The following is a 19567-nucleotide window of genomic DNA, read 5'->3' on the forward strand; positions in this document are numbered from 1 at the left end:
CATTTAATACGATAAAAATAATTGCAGTATTGCATATATCATTTGCAATAAATGCATTTTAATTTTAAATATATAGGAAATAGTTAATTAATTTATTAATCATTAGATAGAGGATATTATTTATATAAAAAAATTTGTTATATAAAAAAATATTTTTTTTCTTTGTTTGCTAAAATTGTATGGAATGCCTTTGTTTTAGTACAATTATCTAATTATAAATATTATATTAATCATAAGTGATACAGTTTATGGGATTATTATTTAAAATTTGTATGATTTCTTTCAATGATGTAGAGTATTGTTTTATGTTCGATAAAAGATTAAAAAATATTACAGATCGATTTACAAAAATATATATATAAAAGTAAACACTACTTATTATATGAATACAATATTTGAGAATTTTTAATGCAACATAAGATATTTCAAGTTTAAATAGATCATACGCTATAATACAAGTTTTTTTTATCCACGTATTTATAAAATATAAAAAAAAGGAACAATGTAAATTGCATTCATTAATACGTGTAAAACAATTAAAAAGGTTATGTCAAAATTTATAATGAAAAGCAATGTAACAAATTTTTGCAGGAATCTTCGAAATCATGTAAAAGTATGTTTTCGTATATTAACACATAAAATAAGTTAATACTTAAAATAGAGGTAATATGTTTGTATACCGAATTCATAACGATAATACAGTGAATTCAAAGATTTTTCGCATCAAAAACTGTTCGTGTGTGCAGCGTCCGCCATTTTGCTTCCCTTACATCTGACATGTCTTTCTAATGTTATTATCGATGAATGCTGAAATTTGTGCGTGAATCTTCGATCTTGTTGAAGTATATTTTGCAAGAAAAAGGTCGAATTGTTCCTGATTGGACAACAACCTCCATTACTGTTGAGAGTAACTTCCATTATCCCAACCTCGGTTAAACTAAACGAAACGAGTCCATAAAGGGAATTTCGTGAGCGTATTTGTGAATAGTTTATCCTTGTTAAGGAGTGCAAATATACAACAAGACTCATCTGATGAGCTTTTCTAACTGTATTGTCAAAGCCCGATTGCAATATTTTGCAGAGTGTCTTATTGTCTATATAAGGAGTGTACATAACCAAACAGTGTTGATACCTAGCATCATGTACTCATGTCAACACTGGAGATAAAGTGTTTAATAATATGGCTTTGTCTTGTCCAAGATTATCAGAACTCTTAGAATCGATATTCAATATATTAATGTTCTATATAATACAGTTACTAGAAGATGTGTAGAATATGTTTGATGTGAACTGCTATGCGAGGCAAAGATTGTTTTTATCCAGATCTAGCCATGGACTAAGTTCACGCTTGCTGCTTGAACCAGGAGAGTGTAGTAATTATCTTGTATGCATTATGTACAAAAATGCAAATGTAAACTTAGAGTGATACGTAGCTTTAATCGATATAAATATTATTGACTGCTGAAGTATTATTTGCACTTTTAGAAACATAGAATAAATTTTATTGTCATTTAAATATACAAATTTTTTGTAAGGCCCGATTACAAAATTTGATACTAAATAATAAGTAAATAATTTTAATCTTTCTACTCAAGCATACCCCATGACAAAACTAAGTTTTGTACATATAAGGATGTAAATAAGATAGTTGGGTGTATATCGGTGTTAATAATATAAATAGTGCTCATGACTATTTTATAATTTATTATACTTTTTAAAAACAATTCATTTTATTAGTTATATTATCTTAATACACGTATAAATACCAGTGTCTGAGGCACATACAAAACCTAAACTGTGATATAATACAATAAAAATAACATTTTATTTTTTTATTCTCAGTATTATGAATTCAAAAATATCACTGTATGGTCTTGGATCTAGGCATATGGCGTGAACTAAGTTTTATCTAGATAAGAAGTTGATTTAGAGGGTTTGAGGATGCAGGTGGAACAGGTGACAAGGAAAGCGATAATCAATGAAGGTCTCTATGTCCGAAAACTTAAACATGGACAGTAAATTGAAGTTTTCGGATCGCTTGAAGGCTTTGTTGAAAACTGAAGCTCGTCAAGATGTCGATCCATATATTTTTAGTGAACCAGAGCCATTTACTACTACAGCAAGAAAAAATGTTACAGTAGTGTCAGCTAAAAATCCTAAAGTAATGCAAAATTGTAGAAATAGTAAAACTAAAGGAAAATGTATGAAACAAAGAATAAGGATAACATCTATACCAGATGGGGAATACAAAGCTGTACAAGATCACGCTGTAGAGTTAGATATTGACAGTAGTGTCGGTGGTGGTGGCATTGGTAGTGGTGATGGTGAAAATATAGATTATAAATTTGCAAAAGCACTTCAGCAAAAACAACATCATCTTGAAAATTTACAAAGATTAAGATGTAGAAAGCAAAGGCGGGACCATACTCTATTATATTATCCTAGAGCTGGAGATGAAATATCAGATAGTGATTCCAGTGGAGATGAAATGACAGTTTATCAACGTTATTGGTTTTCTGGAGAAATCAGTCCAACATTAAATCGTTCAGCACGTCTTTCTCAATTACGTTCTCAATTAAGAAGACGATTACTTCAGTTACACGAAAGTGGAACAGACTCTGAAGCCTTATTACGTGATAGAGCTAGATGTTTGTTGGAAGCTGCCTATAAGGATCCTGCATCTACTGCAAGAGCTTTAAGTGGTTCTCCAAGTACAAGTAAAGTGGTAGATGGACCGCTTTTAGTTGGTGGACTTTGTGGAGCTGATGGATGTCAACAAATATCTTTGCCCTGCACTCGTCATTGTTCTCGTCACATTATGTTGAATGGAGATCAACTTTTGTTTGAACATTGCACTGCCAAATTTAGTGATAATACACAATGTTGTATTCCTGTGTTTGATGTTGCACATGAATTACCTCTTTGTCCAGAGCATGCAAGGAAAAGGGATAACTATCATCGTAAAGCTCAAGAGTCTAAACCAAAGAAAGCTCGTAAAAAGCCAGCATCCCCAACAATTTCCAGGCCTAAACCAAAATCGAGGCCAAAGAAACGGAAACGGCCTCCTGCAAATAAACTTGAAAATAAAGGTCCTACCCTGATACACGAGGAGAGTCAATATTTGAATCAAATAAACTCTAGTGAAAATCAGACAAAAACTTTAAACAATTTAAATACTATAGCACAAGGAAGTTCAAATACTTCTAATTTAAATTTAGGACTAGGACTTGGTCTTGGTGGAGCAGGACTTAAAGTAGATCTGGGAGATCATGAAGTGTTTCCTTCTTTAGATCCTGTGGAGCATGATTTTGGCAATGTGCTCAATAATTTACCACCTGATGCTTTTAATGATTTATTCATTGGTAATTACAATATTATTTGTATAGTTCGTTTAACATAAATTTACATTTATTTATCTAATTGTTTATTTTGATTCAATTAACTTTGAATATTCAGAATACTAATTGTTCTAAGTTTTAGATTTAGAAAGGATTTGTTATTTTTCTTTCAGAAGGTAGAAATGGGGAGTATGAACCATCAAGGGAAGAGGAAGAAGAATTGGAGCGAGCATTGGAAGCAGTAGATAAGGATGTGCGAAATTTGGAAAGAATGGGGCAAACACATGGACTTTTAGAGCCTGCCTTGTTGGCTCAACTTATGTCAGATATTGCTTCGTAGCCCCGCCTATTTTAATAATACAATAATTTGGAAAACGAATTCGCGTGTGTTCCTTATAATATAGAAAGAAATACTGTTTGTGTCTGTGCTGCTAAGTGTAAGATTGTGTTACTGACTTTTGTTAGATAACTATACAAATCCAAGATGATGGCAGGGATTGACGTATAAACTGGAAGTTAAAAGAAATAGTAACTACTATTAATTTAGTATAAACTTTATTGGTACAATATCATACCATGATTAGATTCATATAGAAAAAGATCGCATTTCTTGTAAATGCTAAAAATTTCATTCTTGCTAATAATTAATCATAGGTGGATCACAATCTCATCATGTCTTTTATACTATATTTGCAATTTATTTGCAATTTATTTGCAAACTACTTTGAATATGTTCTAAAAATTCAGTTACATTCTTGTAGTTACAATAGTATGGCAATAAATATTTTTTAATAATAGAAAATATAGAGATAATGAAAAGGAAATTAATCTTATAAAACACTTTTCACGTACTTGGATTTTTCAGGGTATATAGACTCATTTTTATTTATTATTGTATTCAATTTCGATATAAATTAACAATTTCATTTATTTCAATATTCTTATTTTCTTTATTTCCAAGTACGCTGATATATTTGCAAAATATATTCATAAATAGTTTGAAAACATATAGTCAAATGATTTTATACAGCTCCTTTAATTTATACATAAATGAAAGAAAAAAATTTTTGTTGATTTTTCTAAGCCAAGAATGAAATAAGATTGCTATGTTTATTGCATGTTTCAATAAGAATATAATGTAATTTTCATTTAAACAGAAATTGAAACTATTTTAACAAGTTATTTTCTATTAAAATAAAAATGATGTTTAATACAATTGCATGAACACATGACTGAATTTAAACAAAATTACATACATGCATAAATAGTCATTCATTTTCATCTGCTGTAATAATATATGCAAATAATCATAATAATCTTATTGACACACATAATGATAATCGTCATCATTACCATTACCATTACCATTATCATTACCATTATCATTATCATTTTCATTGTCATTATCATTATCATTATCATTACCATTATCGTTGTCATCATCATTTTTTTCATTTTGTACCATAATCATGTAGGCAAGCGTTCAGTAATAGATAGTTGTAACATATAATTAAAAATTTAAATTAATAAGAAGTGCCGAAATAGTTTCATTTTTGATATCTTCAGTAATTGTAATACATTTAAATTTCTTTTGCAGCCTATAAAAAAAGATGACATGCTGTGCATTGTTTAATTTTCTGAAATAATGATATTTAAAGAAACATTAAGATTAAAAAAATATTAAAGAGGCACAGATTTTGAGAGTAAAACTAGATTGTTCTTATTAACTATATGTACGATTGAATCATTTACTGCCATTTGACATTTAAAATACTGCAACATAGTTATAGTGCTGGTACTAGTATTACGTATGTACACGTGACATTTTAAAATGTGCATATACAACAGATTATCATAATTTTAATACATATCGTAATTAAAGTTAAATAAAAAGAAATACGTTGCATCATTTTATAGATGATAAATGAGTACAAGAAACAAGAAGCACATCTCGTTAAAAGAACACCAAGATTGTATAGGTTTCTGTGAAATCTAGTTTTTATTATCAAAATTTTTGTGCCAAATATAGATGGGGTATTAATTTTTGTACCTTATGCATACGTGTCAGAATGATAGGTTGCAAAGAAGTACATCTTGAATAATGAATGTTTTAGCTAAATGTAAACCATCTCAAATGGACAGTAAATTTGCCACTTGTATATGGAATGCAAAACAATATAATTTACAATTTAACCCATATTGGGATTAAATTAATATTGTTATTATATATAATGGTAGTAAGTAGGTAATTAATTATTTATCTAAGGACAATGCAGAATTTGATTATAAAATAAATGCATTGCTTCAATTGTATCTATATGTGTATCTCCTTGTAAAATATCAGCATTAGTGCGCATTATTAGGCATTATCAATTATAATAAGCATATTTTTTACATTGTCTTATTGTATTCAGTTTATCTACCCCAATCATACATCCTTAACATTTTTTCTTGAATGTATGTGTCTGTGTTAAATAATCAGTATTCCAGCTTAATTGTTTATTAAATCTATGTAAATGTTTTAAGTAAATAATTCTTCACAATGTATAGTTAAACATTTTATCTTCACGTATCTTACTCATATTTTATATTTCTGTACTTATTATCACTTATAATGTAACATTAAGTGCAGAACAGATTCTTCAAAATACAACACTTTGGAGAATCTTTCAAAAAATCATATATAGACACATATATTCAATTATTCGATTATTATTGATCTATATTAATATTAAGTAATTACATAAAAAATAAAATAATCTTTGGACTATGAATAATGATTTAGCTTTGTTCTATTTTTGATTTGAGAAATTTGCCATCTTTGGTTTGTTTAAATTATTCTAAATAATAAAAGTAAAATATCATTTGTGAAATTTTTAATATTTTTGAATTTGTTTCATACATTCCATTACTTATTTCAAAATTTATATTAGATGCAAAACCTGATATTTTTAATTTATAAAACAAAAGAGGTTTATTATTGATATGAATTATCATGAATTTAAATATTTTTAAACTGAGATTTTTTAGTAAAAGTTTAGTCTAACATTGTCCCTATTGATAGTGTATCCATTTGCTTAAGTTTTCGACGTTTAATTTCTCTTTTAAACCATTTCTTTCTTGCTTCTACACGGATAGTTTTGTATCCTCGCGGTGATATATTAATTTCCTTAAGTGGAAAATCTGGAGATAATTTATACTTTGTTTGAAACGGTGGAAGTCTTTGAGTTGTTATAAGTATTTCCTAAAATATTAAACATTTCATATTAATAGTTTAAGTATTTAATACATATGTCAAAGAACATTTGTAAGAACTTATTTACACTTTGCGATGTATCCTTTATACTTTCTCCTTCATACTTTCTTCTCTCAGATAATTGCATTTTATCAACCTCGATTTCTTCAACTGGCATCAACATTATGTTATAATTAGCTCTATTATCTCCAAGAATTCCTATTTTAATTCCTAGTTCATGCAATTTTTCTTCTTCAATAAGTAAAGCGTTTTGTAAATAAAGAATTCGGTCGTCGTCTGTATTATCTCCTACATTCACAGATCATAACATTATTTTCGTTTCTCTTGTAAAGAAATATGTGAAAAATAAATAACACACCTAAAGCTAACAGGCGGTAGTCGCAATTAGAATATATTAACTCTTGTATTAATGGAGAATTTCGTAATAATTTCCTTTTCACCTGTAACTTTCGACCCTGTAATATTTCAATGTCCTCCATCAACATCTTTTGCATAGATTGATTACTGCTTTGTCTTTCTGCCATATTATATGATTTTGTTCTAAACAATCTATGTAATTCAATTTCTAAAATAAATATTTCTCTCTTTAACAGAGCATAATAATTTAATAATTGTTTAATAGCAGTTGTACATAATGTATTTTCTTGTGAAATTTATTTACCAATCAAATTAAAGTGTTTACGTTGTAATGCTATCCAAACAACACGATGTGCTATACAAATTAATGTTTCAAATATCCTTAAATCTTTTTCTCCTTCTGATTGAACTAAAAATGAAGATCCTCTTTTACCACCAGTCATGTGGTGGTACTGAATGTTATCTTGACAACCTACTATTAAATCAGCATATTCTCTACCTAAGACACAACGAAGATTTTGCATTTCTTCTGCATAGCTAGATCTATAACCTCGAGCTAGAGGATTTGGTGCTTTTTTTATAGTAGCTGCATATTCTGCTATTAATTCTTCCCATGTTATCACATAATATTGAAAATAAATTATCAGAGCTCTTAGGAAACGATCAACAATTGGCATATGAAAAAATTTTATAAACTGAGGACTAACAGGACTGATTAACAAAAATATTACAAGATCCTTTATATCTTGTAAGATAATAACATCTGGTTGGTTTGGTAATGTCTTCCTTAAATAATATCTTCTAAATTTTAACTGAAAAGACATATATGTAATTAATAAGAGAACTGGCTAAAGCTTTGTCTAGTTTTCATTATTTACCTTTTCACGCTCACTTAAAGTCTCATTAAAATTTAAAATTAAATATGCATGTGGACAATATACATTTGAATCATGAACAGCACCAAATTTTGTTGTTATTTTTTGAACTTCCTTAGTTTCTGCTCTTTGTGCACTTATTTATAAATATAGACAAGTTAAAATCAACTTTAGTAAGAGTATGGAATAATACTATTATTCGAAAATCTAATTACCTCAATAAAATTAATCCATCTGAAACATCATCCCATGCAAAATATTTATTTTCCATTTTTATCATTGAAATAATTAAGCATTATAAATTTCATGTAGAATATTGGAACCTTTTAAATCAGGTTAACTCATTAAACACTAAAAAGCAAAGCCAATAACTTGATAGTTAGTAGCTAAGTTATTGATTATACACATGTAAATTGAAATATCAAAAAAGTTTCAATGAAATAAATATACTTTCATACATGTTAAATACAATTCAATATATTTATAAAAAATACCCTTAAAAATTCATGGCAGTTTTTTTTTTAATAAATTAACTCTATATATATACATATATATTTCTCTGAATTAGTGTGTGTACAAAGTATACTATTGATAAATAACTTATATTATTCATATACATAATGTTATGATTATTTAATAAATATTATGTAAAATTAAATCTAACAAATTTGTTTTATGCATATCAGAGTTTATTTATGATAATACATTTATTTATTCTGTTGATGAGGTTTTTCTAAGCGAAGGATGTTTTGGAAGGGTATTTAAAACCTCTTGATCTTCTGGGAAAATTGCTATGCTAGGTGTTTGCCAATATGGTACATCATAATAAATAATTTTAAATGGATCAGCAGAATAGTGATGTAGTCTACATCTGACTTTAGTTTCATCAGAATTATTGATTTTAACAACTACATAAAATTCTTTATTCTCAATAGACAAGTTAGGACCAGATATAGCTTTTTCAGGAAGGGTTATTGCATGTTGGGGTACCATGTAACCTGCTAGACGAAAACATGCACTTATATGCCATTTTTCTATGGTCCATGGTTCTTCCATATTCATTTTTACACTTAAATAACATCGAGATAATTCCATTAATGTTTTTTCCACAAATGGAGAAGTGGATGCACGGAATTTTTTCCTGTCAACATCTTCAATAGCATATTTCTTAATATTTTCAGGTGTTGCATACACAGCCAACTTAGGTAATAGAAACTGGTTATAAGCTCTTAAACTTGTTAATGTAATTATTTCACCTTTTTCTCCAACATTTCTTACGTTATCTAATAAAATTAGATCGACTTGTGGATGTTTTTTACAATTTTTATATTCTACAAGTTCATAAATAAAGTGTTTATGTTTGAGAACAGGTCGAGTTTGATATTTCTTCATCAATGGTACTGGAAATCTCCTTTTCAAAACAAATGTGTTCTAAAGTAAAGAAAAACGCTGATTTAGAAACATGTTGGGAATGTTTAAACAATTTTATTTGCTATAATGCTTTATATAGTTAATTATAAAATATTACCCGACTTTGCTGCATCATTATATCATTTTGATTACATAGAAGTGTTGCAGTTTGTGGTTTCAGATTATTTATACACAATCTCATACACTTTAACATGTTTATTGACATGTCGAATATAATTATATACAAAATAAACGAATTTAAGAGTGCACTTATTTTAGGTTAGAATACATGCACTCTCCACAGCACTCAAGCACAGCTACTCATTACACCTAATTCTCAGGAATCAATAACCAAATTTTCTCAAATAAATGCTTACTTTTGAAAGTAAGCTGGTTTATCCTGTAACAAAAAGATAAACAACAGTGTGTAAGGTAATTAGTTCAGAAAATTCAAAGTATTTTAAAAGCTTCACTTTCACATACTCTTTAAATTTTATATTTTGGCGCGCTTTTTCTGGAAACATTATCAGTAAGACTACTTACCGGCAAGCAGTAAATTAATAAAATTATGTTTCTTGGAATTATCGGTAAGTCACCGATGGTGTAAAGAAAATCAATGGTTGTCTTACACCTTGTAAACTTAAAAAATCGAATCGATGTTACTTTATCTGTTGTTAATGCGCAAGCTCGAGTTAACGCAAACGGTACTGCAGAATTGTGCAAATCCAAGTTACCACGGGCAGGATTTTATTTCATATTATCGTAATATACGCGCGCATATTAATTTAAGCATAAAAGATAATTATACCAATTTATATACTTGAATTGATTAATATATTTCACTATGTAACTATTATATTTATTGCATACACTTTTTATAGCGCTCATTTATATAAATATAATTACTATTTATACTAAAAGGTACAACCTGCTTTTCAAATTGTAAACACGAAGTAATATACTACATTTCGTTATATTTTTTTCTTATTATGTTCGAATAATGTTTTCCATTATATGAATGCATTGAGTAAGAAAAATGTCAAAAACATCCTCGATTTCCGAGGAGGGGAGTCCGAGATCATTGCTTGATTTCCAAATACATTAAAATGGATGTACCGAAAAACGAGCATTTAGTTGATACGTGTGAAAAAATTTACGGTGACGAGTGTAGAATCTGTTTAAATAGAACCATTGAATTTTGTGAATTATTTAAAAATGGGGACACTATTCCGCGTAAACTTATGGCCGTTGCTTCTGTACAGGTTAGTTTACTAATCTCTTTATGACAATACTCCTTTAAAATCAATTTTCATTAAATTTCATTTTCTTTTCCTTTGTTCGTTATTTAAAAATTAATATTTTCTGTTCTGCACGCTGTTTGAAAGCAATCTTTAGGTTTAATGTTATTTATATTATTAATTAAAAATAATGGAAGCCATTGGAAACGGTAAAAAATAATTTAAAAATTTAGAGGGATACTTTGAATATTTAAAACATATTGTATGTTCGGTATCCCCTAAAAATTTGTCAGTTTTGTATTATTGTTTAATAATTAATACAGACTGACGTTTATACTATATTTTTTATAGTAATAACAAGTTTTTATTAAACATTTACTTATTTTAAACAATACATTATTAAAAATATTAATTTAAAATTTCAGTTTAAAAATTATAATATATGTTTATTTTATTAGGTGGCAGAAGGTGATGGTTTACCTCCGGTGATTTGTATACCTTGCAATCAACGATTGGATGCATCTTATGATTTTAAATGTCAGATACAAAATTCAGATGAGAAACTTCGTCAAGTTTTAAAATTAAAATCTTCTGATTCAGTTAATAGTACCAGCATAGTTACAGCAATAATTGCTGATGTGATATCTAATGTAATATCTTCTGAGAAAGAAAACTTGGTTAAACCAGAAACTTGTTCTCCAAATTTTTGTTCTGATAATTTTTGTTTTACAAAGGATGATTCTTTTTGTCTTAGTTCGGAAAAAGATTTATTATGTCATGAAAAACAATCACAAAGTCAATTAACCAATAAGGATCAAAAGAAAAGTACAGAAAATGTAAATATTTATAAGAGTTTATTAGAAGAAGATTCTATAAAACAAAGTAATTCAGTTGAGCAGCAAGAATTGTCTTTATTGGATGAGCCTGAAGTGCAAAACAAAGATACTGCGATAAAAGTTGTAAATAATGATGAAGTATCTGAAAATCAACAAATGTTAGAAGAAACATTGAAAATAGATAGTACTCAAGACGACGAAGAAAAGCCTTTAATTGTACGTGCTAATAGATTACGTTGTACACAGTGTATTAAGTCTTTTCGTACAAAAGTGGCCTTGCAGAGACATACTATTGTACATAAGCGTAAGACTAAGTTACGGTATGTCTGTTACGTTTGTGATAAACAGTATTCAACACTTGCAAAGGCAAAAAGTCATGTAGCAGTTTGTCGTGAAGCTCATAACAAGAAGGAAAATATTGATGATAAAACAATCACTTATGAGCAGGAGAAAGAAATTACAGATTTACAAGACAAAAGGTTTAATAATATTCCAGTAAGTATATATGAAGGTGGTAACTTGTAAGGAAGCTTTCATTTTGTTATCCTTTTTATTACATATATAATTTACTATTCAGTTTAACATTAGTTACATTTTTATTTCAGGATAAAAGAACAAAAATTCAGAAAAATGATGATTCTTCTAAGGAACAACGAAAAGGTTTCAAATTTACATGTAAAGTTTGTTCAAAGCAATTTACTTATCAAAAGTCCTTTATAACGCATGCTAAAAGTCATCCAGAGTATAAGTTAGAAGAATATAATTTACAAGAGTTGAATGATTCTTCTCGGTGTTCAACAAAAGAAAAATCTGCAGAAAATATTGAGGAACAAGAAGAAGAAAATGAAGAAGAAGATGAGGAAGAGGACGAGGAAGATGAGAACCTTCCCGCTGAAAGTCTACAATGTACTCAATGTGGAAAACTATTTGCAACAAAGAAAAACCTTAAAAGACACATTTCCACACATAGTGGATTAAAATACACGTGCGAGACCTGCGGTAAAGGATTTTCAAGGATAGACAAATTAAAAGATCATGAGCAATCAAAACATAAGTCTGAAATATTTGAAAATTCTGATTTGTCTGACAGAGAAGATATGGATGATATGAGTAGGGAAGATTGCTTAGAAGAAAGAAAGAAAGTAAGCCACTTAAAGTTATTTTATGAAAACCTAAGTGAAGTTATATTTTTTAAAATAACTTTCATAAAATTTAAAATTATTTCAGGACCGTTACAATAGACCACATAAATGTGCAATCTGTCCTAAATCCTTCGCTCAAGCTCAGTCTTTAGCAAATCACGTGGAACGTCATAAACGCGTGAAAGATACTCAGAAAAGGTTTCTTTGTGAGGTTTGCAGTAAATGTTTTGCTCAAAGTGGTTCTCTTGTTGCCCATATGCGTACACATACTGGAGTTAAGCCATATGTTTGTAATGTGTGTAATAGGGCCTTTACAAAGAGCACTTATTTACAATTGCATCTACGTACACATAGTGGAGAAAAACCATATATTTGTCAATACTGCAGTAGAGCTTTTGCGCGTGCAAATACATTAGCCCGACACATTACGATGCACACAGGAGAAGCGAAGTATCACTGCCAGATTTGTACAAAATCATTTAGAAGACTGACCTCATTGAATGAGCACACTTACACACACACTGGTCAACGACCGTATGCGTGCAAAATTTGTACAAAGAGATATAATAATGCAGGCTCGCTTTATGCACATAGAAAAAAATGCAAAGCGCAACAGTTGTCTAATACTGGATTCGCAGTTTCCGTAGAGAATTCAATACCGCATCAGGATATAAATGTTCCACAAGTTTTGATTTATTCTCAAAGGAAGTTAGTGGAGGATGCAACGGTTGGGCAGGTTACACCAACGCCTCAGTACATGATACCAAATGTACACAATCAAAAAAGTCTGGGATCAAATATTATTCAGCCATTTACGGTGGAAGACCCGAATGTTTATTCAATTAATTCAAAGCAATTTAAGAATCCCTATTATGCAATTTATCCAAATATGTAATATAATGTGCGCAGGAGATGCATTAAACTATGCCGTTTATAGACATTTGTATGCTTGTAATACTGTTAAAAGGCTATAAATATTACGGTAAAAGCGTTATAAATAATTTAAGGTAAGTATCGAAGTAGGTAAATAAATAAAACAGAATGTGTAAAATAAGTTAATAAGTTTTGAAACAATCATAGTAATTTATAACAACGGATGAAACATACGTATACTGTTTTGTCAGTAATTAGCTAAAAAAGACATTGTTTTTTAAACAAGAACAAAGTAATTAAGTAATGTAATGAACATTAGACGGGTGAAATTTTTATAAATAGCAATATGTTTTTATACCGAATTCACTTTTTCCTAAACATGTACAATAATGTTGCAATACATACATAAATAATTAATAGCATTAATATGGGAAGTATTTTATGCTTTACACCTTTGTTTTATACCTTTTGTTTTTAATAATTAACGGTATTTACACATATGTAATTACAAATCAATAACTTATTCTTCTCTCGAGGAAGAGTTCGTATCGTCATCAGGTGTATCTTTCACTGAACTCTGCCAAGCCTTGTCCAAGTGTTTTAAATTCGGCGAGCTTCTTGTATAAGGTATCATTTCTTCCACTACCATTATATCTTCCACTTTTCCTTTGCGATGCATCCTCATAAATTTCTTCCATCGACTGCCTTTCTTTTTACCAGTTTCCATTGATTTATGTCGCCTAATAATATATTTAGGAGTGGATTTTGACGTCGTTGCTTGTGTAGGAACTGATAAGTTCGTGTCTGACAATTTCAAAGAGCTTGTGTGGTGACAGTGTGATTGACACGTGTCTGAATGAGGAGTATCAGGTAATTGTGAACTTTCAAAATCACTTTGTTTCTCCTCATCTGGAGATTGTTGTAAAGCAAACATTTCTAAAGGCAGTGGATGCACAACGTGTGGTGTGTATTCTCTCCATGGATTTTCCTCGCTAACATATACCGTAGGAGTATCAATGATTTGTCTCGTGGGTTTTGACAAAGTGGATGTGCTCGAGCTAGGCCGCAGAACCATTTTAGGACTTTTCGTTAACATGAAAAACGGTTTCCGCGTGTGATCGATTTGCGACGCCGAATGTCTTCCTAGATTTGAAATTCGCCTCATGGCGTCTGTTACTCTAGATCGGTCTGTCTGATCTACTTGCGTTGGTTCTTGAATATCAAATTGTACAATTGTCTCTGGACATGTTTGATCAGTTTTTGTAGGTGTTTCAGCGCGCTGGCTGATCTGGCTGAAACAAACGAATCTAACTTAATGGGCACATTTTTTGTAAATTTTCATTGTTTGTACTTTATTCAATATTAGTTATTTTTTTAATAAAATTATGTAATACTACAATTACCGTCTTTGGCATAATGGACTTTCATTATGAGTAGCTAAACTTATGGTTGATGTATAGTGAGAAAGTTTCACCTCCTCCTCATCTTCTTCTATAACATCTGGCAAGAACATAGTTTGCTTTTCTTCAGGTACTCTATAAGCACATCAAGATACGTGTAAAATAGTTAAATTTAATTTATGTCGATAGATTTAGCATAGCTACAAATTTCTGTAATATACTAACGTCATATTTGCCACACTACCACGATAAGTTTTCTTCTTATAAGCAGCTGCTGCTTCAGTGTACGGCAAAATTAGATTTTCATTGTCAAAGTAAATATCTTTAACCAGCGGCGGACAACGATTCATGAGTGTATCTACTCCAAGATACGACACCTACGAATATGTTTATAATTTTTAAGTTTTCATGAAACATTGTTGAAGCATTAATTACCTTTGTGTGACGATCGATTATCCAGTTGAGTTCAAAGTCTTCATCGTCATCACCAAAAGGATTAATTAACTGTTCTGCCACCTGTTAAAATATAATTTAAACTTATAAATTATGTGTCTGGAAATTTAATTTAATTTGGACTATTATAATAAATTTTTCATTGTTATTTTTTTTACTATAGGCATACCTTCAATAAACCCATAAAGAAGAAGAATTGCAGGATGGTAAAAACAGGAACGTAAATATCAATTTGCAATTGAAATTGTTTCTCTTTGCCATCAATGTATTGTCGCGCTATTAAAGCTACAGCAAAGAAACTGTATGTCGCCAGTGTAACTACTTGCGTGTAAACTAAAGGGATTGATATCCAATCAAAGCTCCATAGCATGCCACATTTCGTACGAAATTCATTGAATTCCTATATCATTAACAAGGAATAATTTCAACTAAGTTTGTTAATCAATTGTAAATAGTTTTTACATAGTATGATACAAACTTCCATGATCAGTTTTAATCCTTGGGGATCAGGAGTTCTATGATTCTGACGTGCTTCTTTCAGCAGATTGATAAACCATGTGCATGGGATCCAATAGGTATTAAATTCTGAACTTGGTACTGCCAGAAATAATTCTAATTCTATAGATGTCATAAAACCTGAAAAATTTTATGAAACTCTTTTAATGCAATACTAATAATTTTACTTAATATAATAGTTCATTTCAGATATAACATCGTTGAAAATTAATGTCTTCAATGGTATGCTGAAAGTATAGAAAACTTCATTAGATAATATTTCTAGTAATTTCAGCTCAATATTAGAAAATAGAAAATAGTTATACCCACTGAGTACAGAGTAAAAATGGGTTCATCTTCGTCAAAGTGAATGTTTAGTTCAAAACTCGTTATTTCATCAGTGATCTTGTTTTGTTAGCTTTTCCTCACATTCTTGCATGCTATAGGTTAAAATTAGGAGGTTCTTGTTAAAAGGAAACTTGCTTTGGTGTTAACAAAATGAGAAATATTTTACCAGAGTCAACTACATGATCCAGTGTCGGAAAACGTTTCTTTACTGCTGAACTGATTGAACGTAAAACCAATATCAAGGAAAGGTTCAAATAACGCATCATGCTTCTTCGAAGCACGCGAGCATACTCGTCGTTCCCCGTAACGTACAATGCGATTAAATGCATCACTCTGAAAAATGATATCGATTATTAAAGATTGTATCAATGAAACTCATGTATAGTAACATATACCATAGGCTTTCTTCACTTAAGAAAAAGTTAAGAGAATTACATCAAGATTGAAGATGAAGTGAGAGGGTTCTTTTCTAGAAGTCTATGTTGCAGCTAGTATATATACATTCAATTATAAAACTTACTTATCAGGCCAAGGTATTGCTTGATACTGTTGCCACCACCTTTGTGCAACATAAGATACGTAGAATCCAAGAACAAAACTTAACGGAATTAAATTGATGAAGTTATCACAGTAAATAACAATTTTCTCAAATTCTCTGAAAAAAAGATCCATTGAAGAATTTGAATGAAGAAAAAATTAAAGAATTGATGCAATAATCAGTGATGGGATATATTGAGTTTATCATCATCTATTAAATTTCTCTATTATAATTGATTGTTTAAGCAAGTTCATTTACATCCCATTACTGTTATTAGCATATCTTGAGAATTAAATTGCAAACTTTTTTTGCTTGGGATTTAGCAAGTAACGATAAACGGCTGAAAGTGCAGCGAAGAGAGATAAAAACAGGAAGAGTTCCCTATAGATAAGCTTGTAGAGTGAGCCTCTCCACATAAAAAGTAGCCTGGTAAATCCACCCCTCGTTGAGTTAGCGACTTGGTACTGGTACGAGACCGTCATCCTTCATTCAGTTCTTGTCAGTTTCGTAATGAAAGTAGTTTTCTCGCGAGATCAGAAATTTCTTCCTTTTCATCGTTATTATGTTATCGTCTTTTTAGACCTGGGAAAAAGTGAGTATGAATAAAATTTCTTTCTCTGCAACATTAACTTGTCAATGTAGATTTGATTTGTTTGTACAAGATTCCCTAATTGTTTCAAACAATGTTTTCTTACAGAATTTGTATTGTATCTAAATGAATTATGCAGCACATCCATTTATATCAGGCACTAATCAATTCAATTGTATATTTTCTTTAATGAAGAGGTCACTGATTGAAAATCCATGGTGAATATCTGAAAATACATAAGTATGAAGTTAAAAGATCAAGTGTATATTTATGTCCATATAAGAACATAATGAAGTTTCAATGTTATCTATTTAGCAAAGTTACTTATTACAAGAAGACAAAATTTGTTCACACTCATAATTTCAATTGGAAGATATGTTTCGAAATGTAAGCTCAAAATGGTACAAAAATGTTATTACAAGAGTAAAAGAAACAAAAGCGAAGGAATTTTGACCTCGTAACGAATACGTAATTGCTGATGAAAAAAAAGTCAGCACCGGGAAGCGTCTGCATGAGTTTTTATAGCATAAATAATGCAGAGTGGTTTTGGGAGACGCGCCAGTATGCAACGACGTTTGTTAAATATAACTTCGTACGTTGGAATAACTACCGTCTGAGTAAACACACGTTTTATACCAGGTTTCAGAGTGCAACACATTGGCAGTTTTAGACGAACAATAAGTATCTATGGGTCCTTGTTTCTTAAACAGACTACAATATTACTAAGCTCTTGTAGTATCTTCAGTAGTTATTCTGTAAATTTGTCAGACGTTTAGAATGATAGTTTTATTCATTGAGAAAATGTAAATTGGTTGATATACCAGAAATGTATTTACAGTGAATTGAGAAAGTACATATTAGTACACTGTTTTCTTGTAGTTAATTTATTATAGATAACATGCTATGAGAATACCATTACATTCCATGCAGGACATCACAAGGCACTTGGAAGAAATTAGAGACTATAGGTACATCATTGAAAATGCATCTCCATGATAGTCTCTATTGTAAACATCAATATTTATAGCTCTATGAAGACTCTATGAATCTGAAACATGAAACAGTAAAAAGATCACAAATAGTTTTTCAAGTTCATGGAACTTAAACAAATATGATTAATAAGCTTCACAAACATTAATTTGAGCTTTGTCAACTTTAGAATTACCATGAGACACAATAACTTGCTGGTGGTATAATATACTGTATATGACTATTTATATATTATTAATGTCGGTGGGTAAAGTGTTAATAACACGTGCGTGAGTCGTCATCATTGTGTCTAACAGATCGTCTGATGGCCACGCGTTGCTTTCCGAGGGAGCGGTCTAAAAATATGTTGGAAAGAAGTATGCGACATTGGCCGAACTATGAAACACTTCCGTTCAGGATTTAATGCAATAGTATAGATTAAGTGGGCTAAAACCAACTCAAAGCAGTTTCCTCTTCAGTGACAATCTAATTCAAGCATATCTGCAAATAAATATACATGCAACATGACTGTTAACTTGCAGATGAATGAAATGCAAAAGCATGTTTGTAATTAAAAAGAAAAGATCAGAATTTTTATAAAAAATTATTTTAGTTAAAACCTTTATGAATAATTGTTAATGCATGAAAATATTTTTATCTTTCATGTCTTTCAAGCTATTCCACTTTAATTATTTTTTTAATTTATAGCTGAAAAGTATTTCTATTGTATCAGATTGGTGTAGATAGATAGGGACCAAGGTAGGTCTGGCCCCCTCAAAATATGAAGTGGCCCATTCCATGAAACATGAGGGATATAGGGCCTAGTATATCTCATATAAAATAAACTATCTGATATAAATTTTCATATGTTCAATTTCCTAAATTTTCATTCTTGAACATCTGAGTCTCCAATTCGAAAAGTTAAAAATTCTAATATTTCTAAAAGTCGATTGACCATGTTTTAATATTGCAATAATAAAATTGCGGGACCTGGTATCCTCTCACACAGAAATCCTAGTTACGCCAATGTATTAAACGCATCTCATACGATTACATTTTTCTTTTCAACGAAATATCTTATGGCAACCTAAAAAATACATATGCAATAAATTTATTGTTTTTAAATTAAGATTGAATCATTGCACTTACACTCATTAATCATATTTATTGAACACGTATAATGAACATTCACTGCATCCGTTATACTGATTTACCGACTGCATGTAAGTTCGACTCCGTAACACATAAAGGGTAAAATCTGTGGATCTCTGTAATCCGTTATTGATACATAATTCATAATGTTGCAACTATGCTACAACACATTATTGTATAACTGTTTTAATCGAACAAACGTCACTGACATAAACAATCTTTTATTCTGGTGCAAGCACGGATATGCACTCGAAGATAGTTACTGGTAAACTGCATCTCAAAGAAAATCAGCATCGTC

At 30.0% G+C, this 19567-nt stretch overlaps 5 protein-coding genes across 19 annotated transcripts; 2 read left to right on the forward strand and 3 right to left on the reverse strand.

Annotated features, from left to right (window-relative positions):
- The first annotated feature begins 455 nt into the window (after window positions 1–455).
- Window positions 456–5732, forward strand: l(3)L1231 (zf-C3Hc3H domain-containing lethal (3) L1231). Its single transcript, XM_003705142.3, has 2 exons — window positions 456–3362; window positions 3512–5732. Exons 1-2 carry the CDS (start codon window positions 1979–1981, stop codon window positions 3676–3678), a joined length of 1551 nt encoding a protein of 516 aa, XP_003705190.2. The 5' UTR covers window positions 456–1978; the 3' UTR covers window positions 3679–5732.
- A 465-nt stretch (window positions 5733–6197) lies between these two features.
- On the reverse strand, window positions 6198–8292 carry LOC100878531 (protein phosphatase 1 regulatory subunit 36). The gene is made up of 6 exons (XM_003705198.3): window positions 8042–8292; window positions 7830–7962; window positions 7256–7763; window positions 6953–7159; window positions 6662–6882; window positions 6198–6582 (listed from the first exon to the last, which is right to left on the reverse strand). The coding sequence occupies exons 1-6, from the start codon at window positions 8104–8106 to the stop codon at window positions 6376–6378; spliced, it is 1341 nt and encodes a 446-aa protein (XP_003705246.3). The 5' UTR covers window positions 8107–8292; the 3' UTR covers window positions 6198–6375.
- A 201-nt stretch (window positions 8293–8493) lies between these two features.
- Window positions 8494–9903, reverse strand: mRpL9 (mitochondrial ribosomal protein L9). The gene is made up of 3 exons (XM_012289787.2): window positions 9780–9903; window positions 9355–9636; window positions 8494–9257 (listed from the first exon to the last, which is right to left on the reverse strand). The coding sequence occupies exons 2-3, from the start codon at window positions 9460–9462 to the stop codon at window positions 8538–8540; spliced, it is 828 nt and encodes a 275-aa protein (XP_012145177.2). The 5' UTR covers window positions 9463–9636; window positions 9780–9903; the 3' UTR covers window positions 8494–8537.
- Window positions 9904–10189: 286 nt separating this feature from the next.
- LOC100878195 (uncharacterized) lies at window positions 10190–13392 on the forward strand. Its single transcript, XM_012289782.2, has 4 exons — window positions 10190–10498; window positions 10933–11805; window positions 11916–12452; window positions 12538–13392. The coding sequence occupies exons 1-4, from the start codon at window positions 10343–10345 to the stop codon at window positions 13345–13347; spliced, it is 2376 nt and encodes a 791-aa protein (XP_012145172.2). The 5' UTR covers window positions 10190–10342; the 3' UTR covers window positions 13348–13392.
- Window positions 13393–13778: 386 nt separating this feature from the next.
- Window positions 13779–19407, reverse strand: LOC100878081 (bestrophin-4). Of its 15 annotated transcripts, none has more exons than XM_076536560.1 (15): window positions 19267–19406; window positions 18738–19204; window positions 18314–18618; window positions 18062–18196; window positions 17603–17901; window positions 17255–17374; window positions 16863–17141; window positions 16542–16676; window positions 16188–16354; window positions 15657–15814; window positions 15348–15578; window positions 15161–15241; window positions 14951–15102; window positions 14729–14860; window positions 13779–14617 (listed from the first exon to the last, which is right to left on the reverse strand). In XM_076536560.1, exons 7-15 carry the CDS (start codon window positions 17039–17041, stop codon window positions 13846–13848), a joined length of 2007 nt encoding a protein of 668 aa, XP_076392675.1. In that variant the 5' UTR covers window positions 17042–17141; window positions 17255–17374; window positions 17603–17901; window positions 18062–18196; window positions 18314–18618; window positions 18738–19204; window positions 19267–19406; the 3' UTR covers window positions 13779–13845. The 15 variants fall into 15 exon arrangements, with proteins under 15 accessions (XP_076392675.1, XP_076392670.1, XP_076392672.1 ...); XM_076536555.1 differs by having other exon boundaries at window positions 17985–18196; XM_076536557.1 differs by having other exon boundaries at window positions 17970–18196.
- Between the last annotated feature and the right edge of the window lie 160 nt (window positions 19408–19567).

This window comes from Megachile rotundata, chromosome 10, assembly GCF_050947335.1.
Source record: "Megachile rotundata isolate GNS110a chromosome 10, iyMegRotu1, whole genome shotgun sequence".
In the NCBI taxonomy this organism is placed as follows: domain Eukaryota; kingdom Metazoa; phylum Arthropoda; class Insecta; order Hymenoptera; family Megachilidae; genus Megachile; species Megachile rotundata.

Coding starts and splice junctions, on each gene's coding strand:
- LOC100878081 (XM_003705194.3), bottom strand. CDS start 17,041: ATGACGGTCTCGTACCAGTACCAAGTCGCTAACTCAACGAGGGGTGGA. Junction 16,355..16,541: donor GCAATACCTTGGCCTGATAA/GTAAGTTTTATA, acceptor ATCATTTTTCAG/AGTGATGCATTTAATCGCAT. Junction 14,618..14,728: donor AGTCCATTATGCCAAAGACG/GTAATTGTAGTA, acceptor CGTTTGTTTCAG/CCAGATCAGCCAGCGCGCTG.
- mRpL9 (XM_012289787.2), bottom strand. CDS start 9,462: ATGTCAATAAACATGTTAAAGTGTATGAGATTGTGTATAAATAATCTG. Junction 9,258..9,354: donor TAATGATGCAGCAAAGTCGG/GTAATATTTTAT, acceptor TCTTTACTTTAG/AACACATTTGTTTTGAAAAG.
- LOC100878531 (XM_003705198.3), bottom strand. CDS start 8,106: ATGATAAAAATGGAAAATAAATATTTTGCATGGGATGATGTTTCAGAT. Junction 7,963..8,041: donor GATGGATTAATTTTATTGAG/GTAATTAGATTT, acceptor TTTATAAATAAG/TGCACAAAGAGCAGAAACTA. Junction 7,160..7,255: donor TAAACACTTTAATTTGATTG/GTAAATAAATTT, acceptor TATTTATTTTAG/AAATTGAATTACATAGATTG.
- LOC100878195 (XM_012289782.2), top strand. CDS start 10,343: ATGGATGTACCGAAAAACGAGCATTTAGTTGATACGTGTGAAAAAATT. Junction 11,806..11,915: donor AAAGGTTTAATAATATTCCA/GTAAGTATATAT, acceptor TTTTTATTTCAG/GATAAAAGAACAAAAATTCA. Junction 12,453..12,537: donor GCTTAGAAGAAAGAAAGAAA/GTAAGCCACTTA, acceptor AAATTATTTCAG/GACCGTTACAATAGACCACA.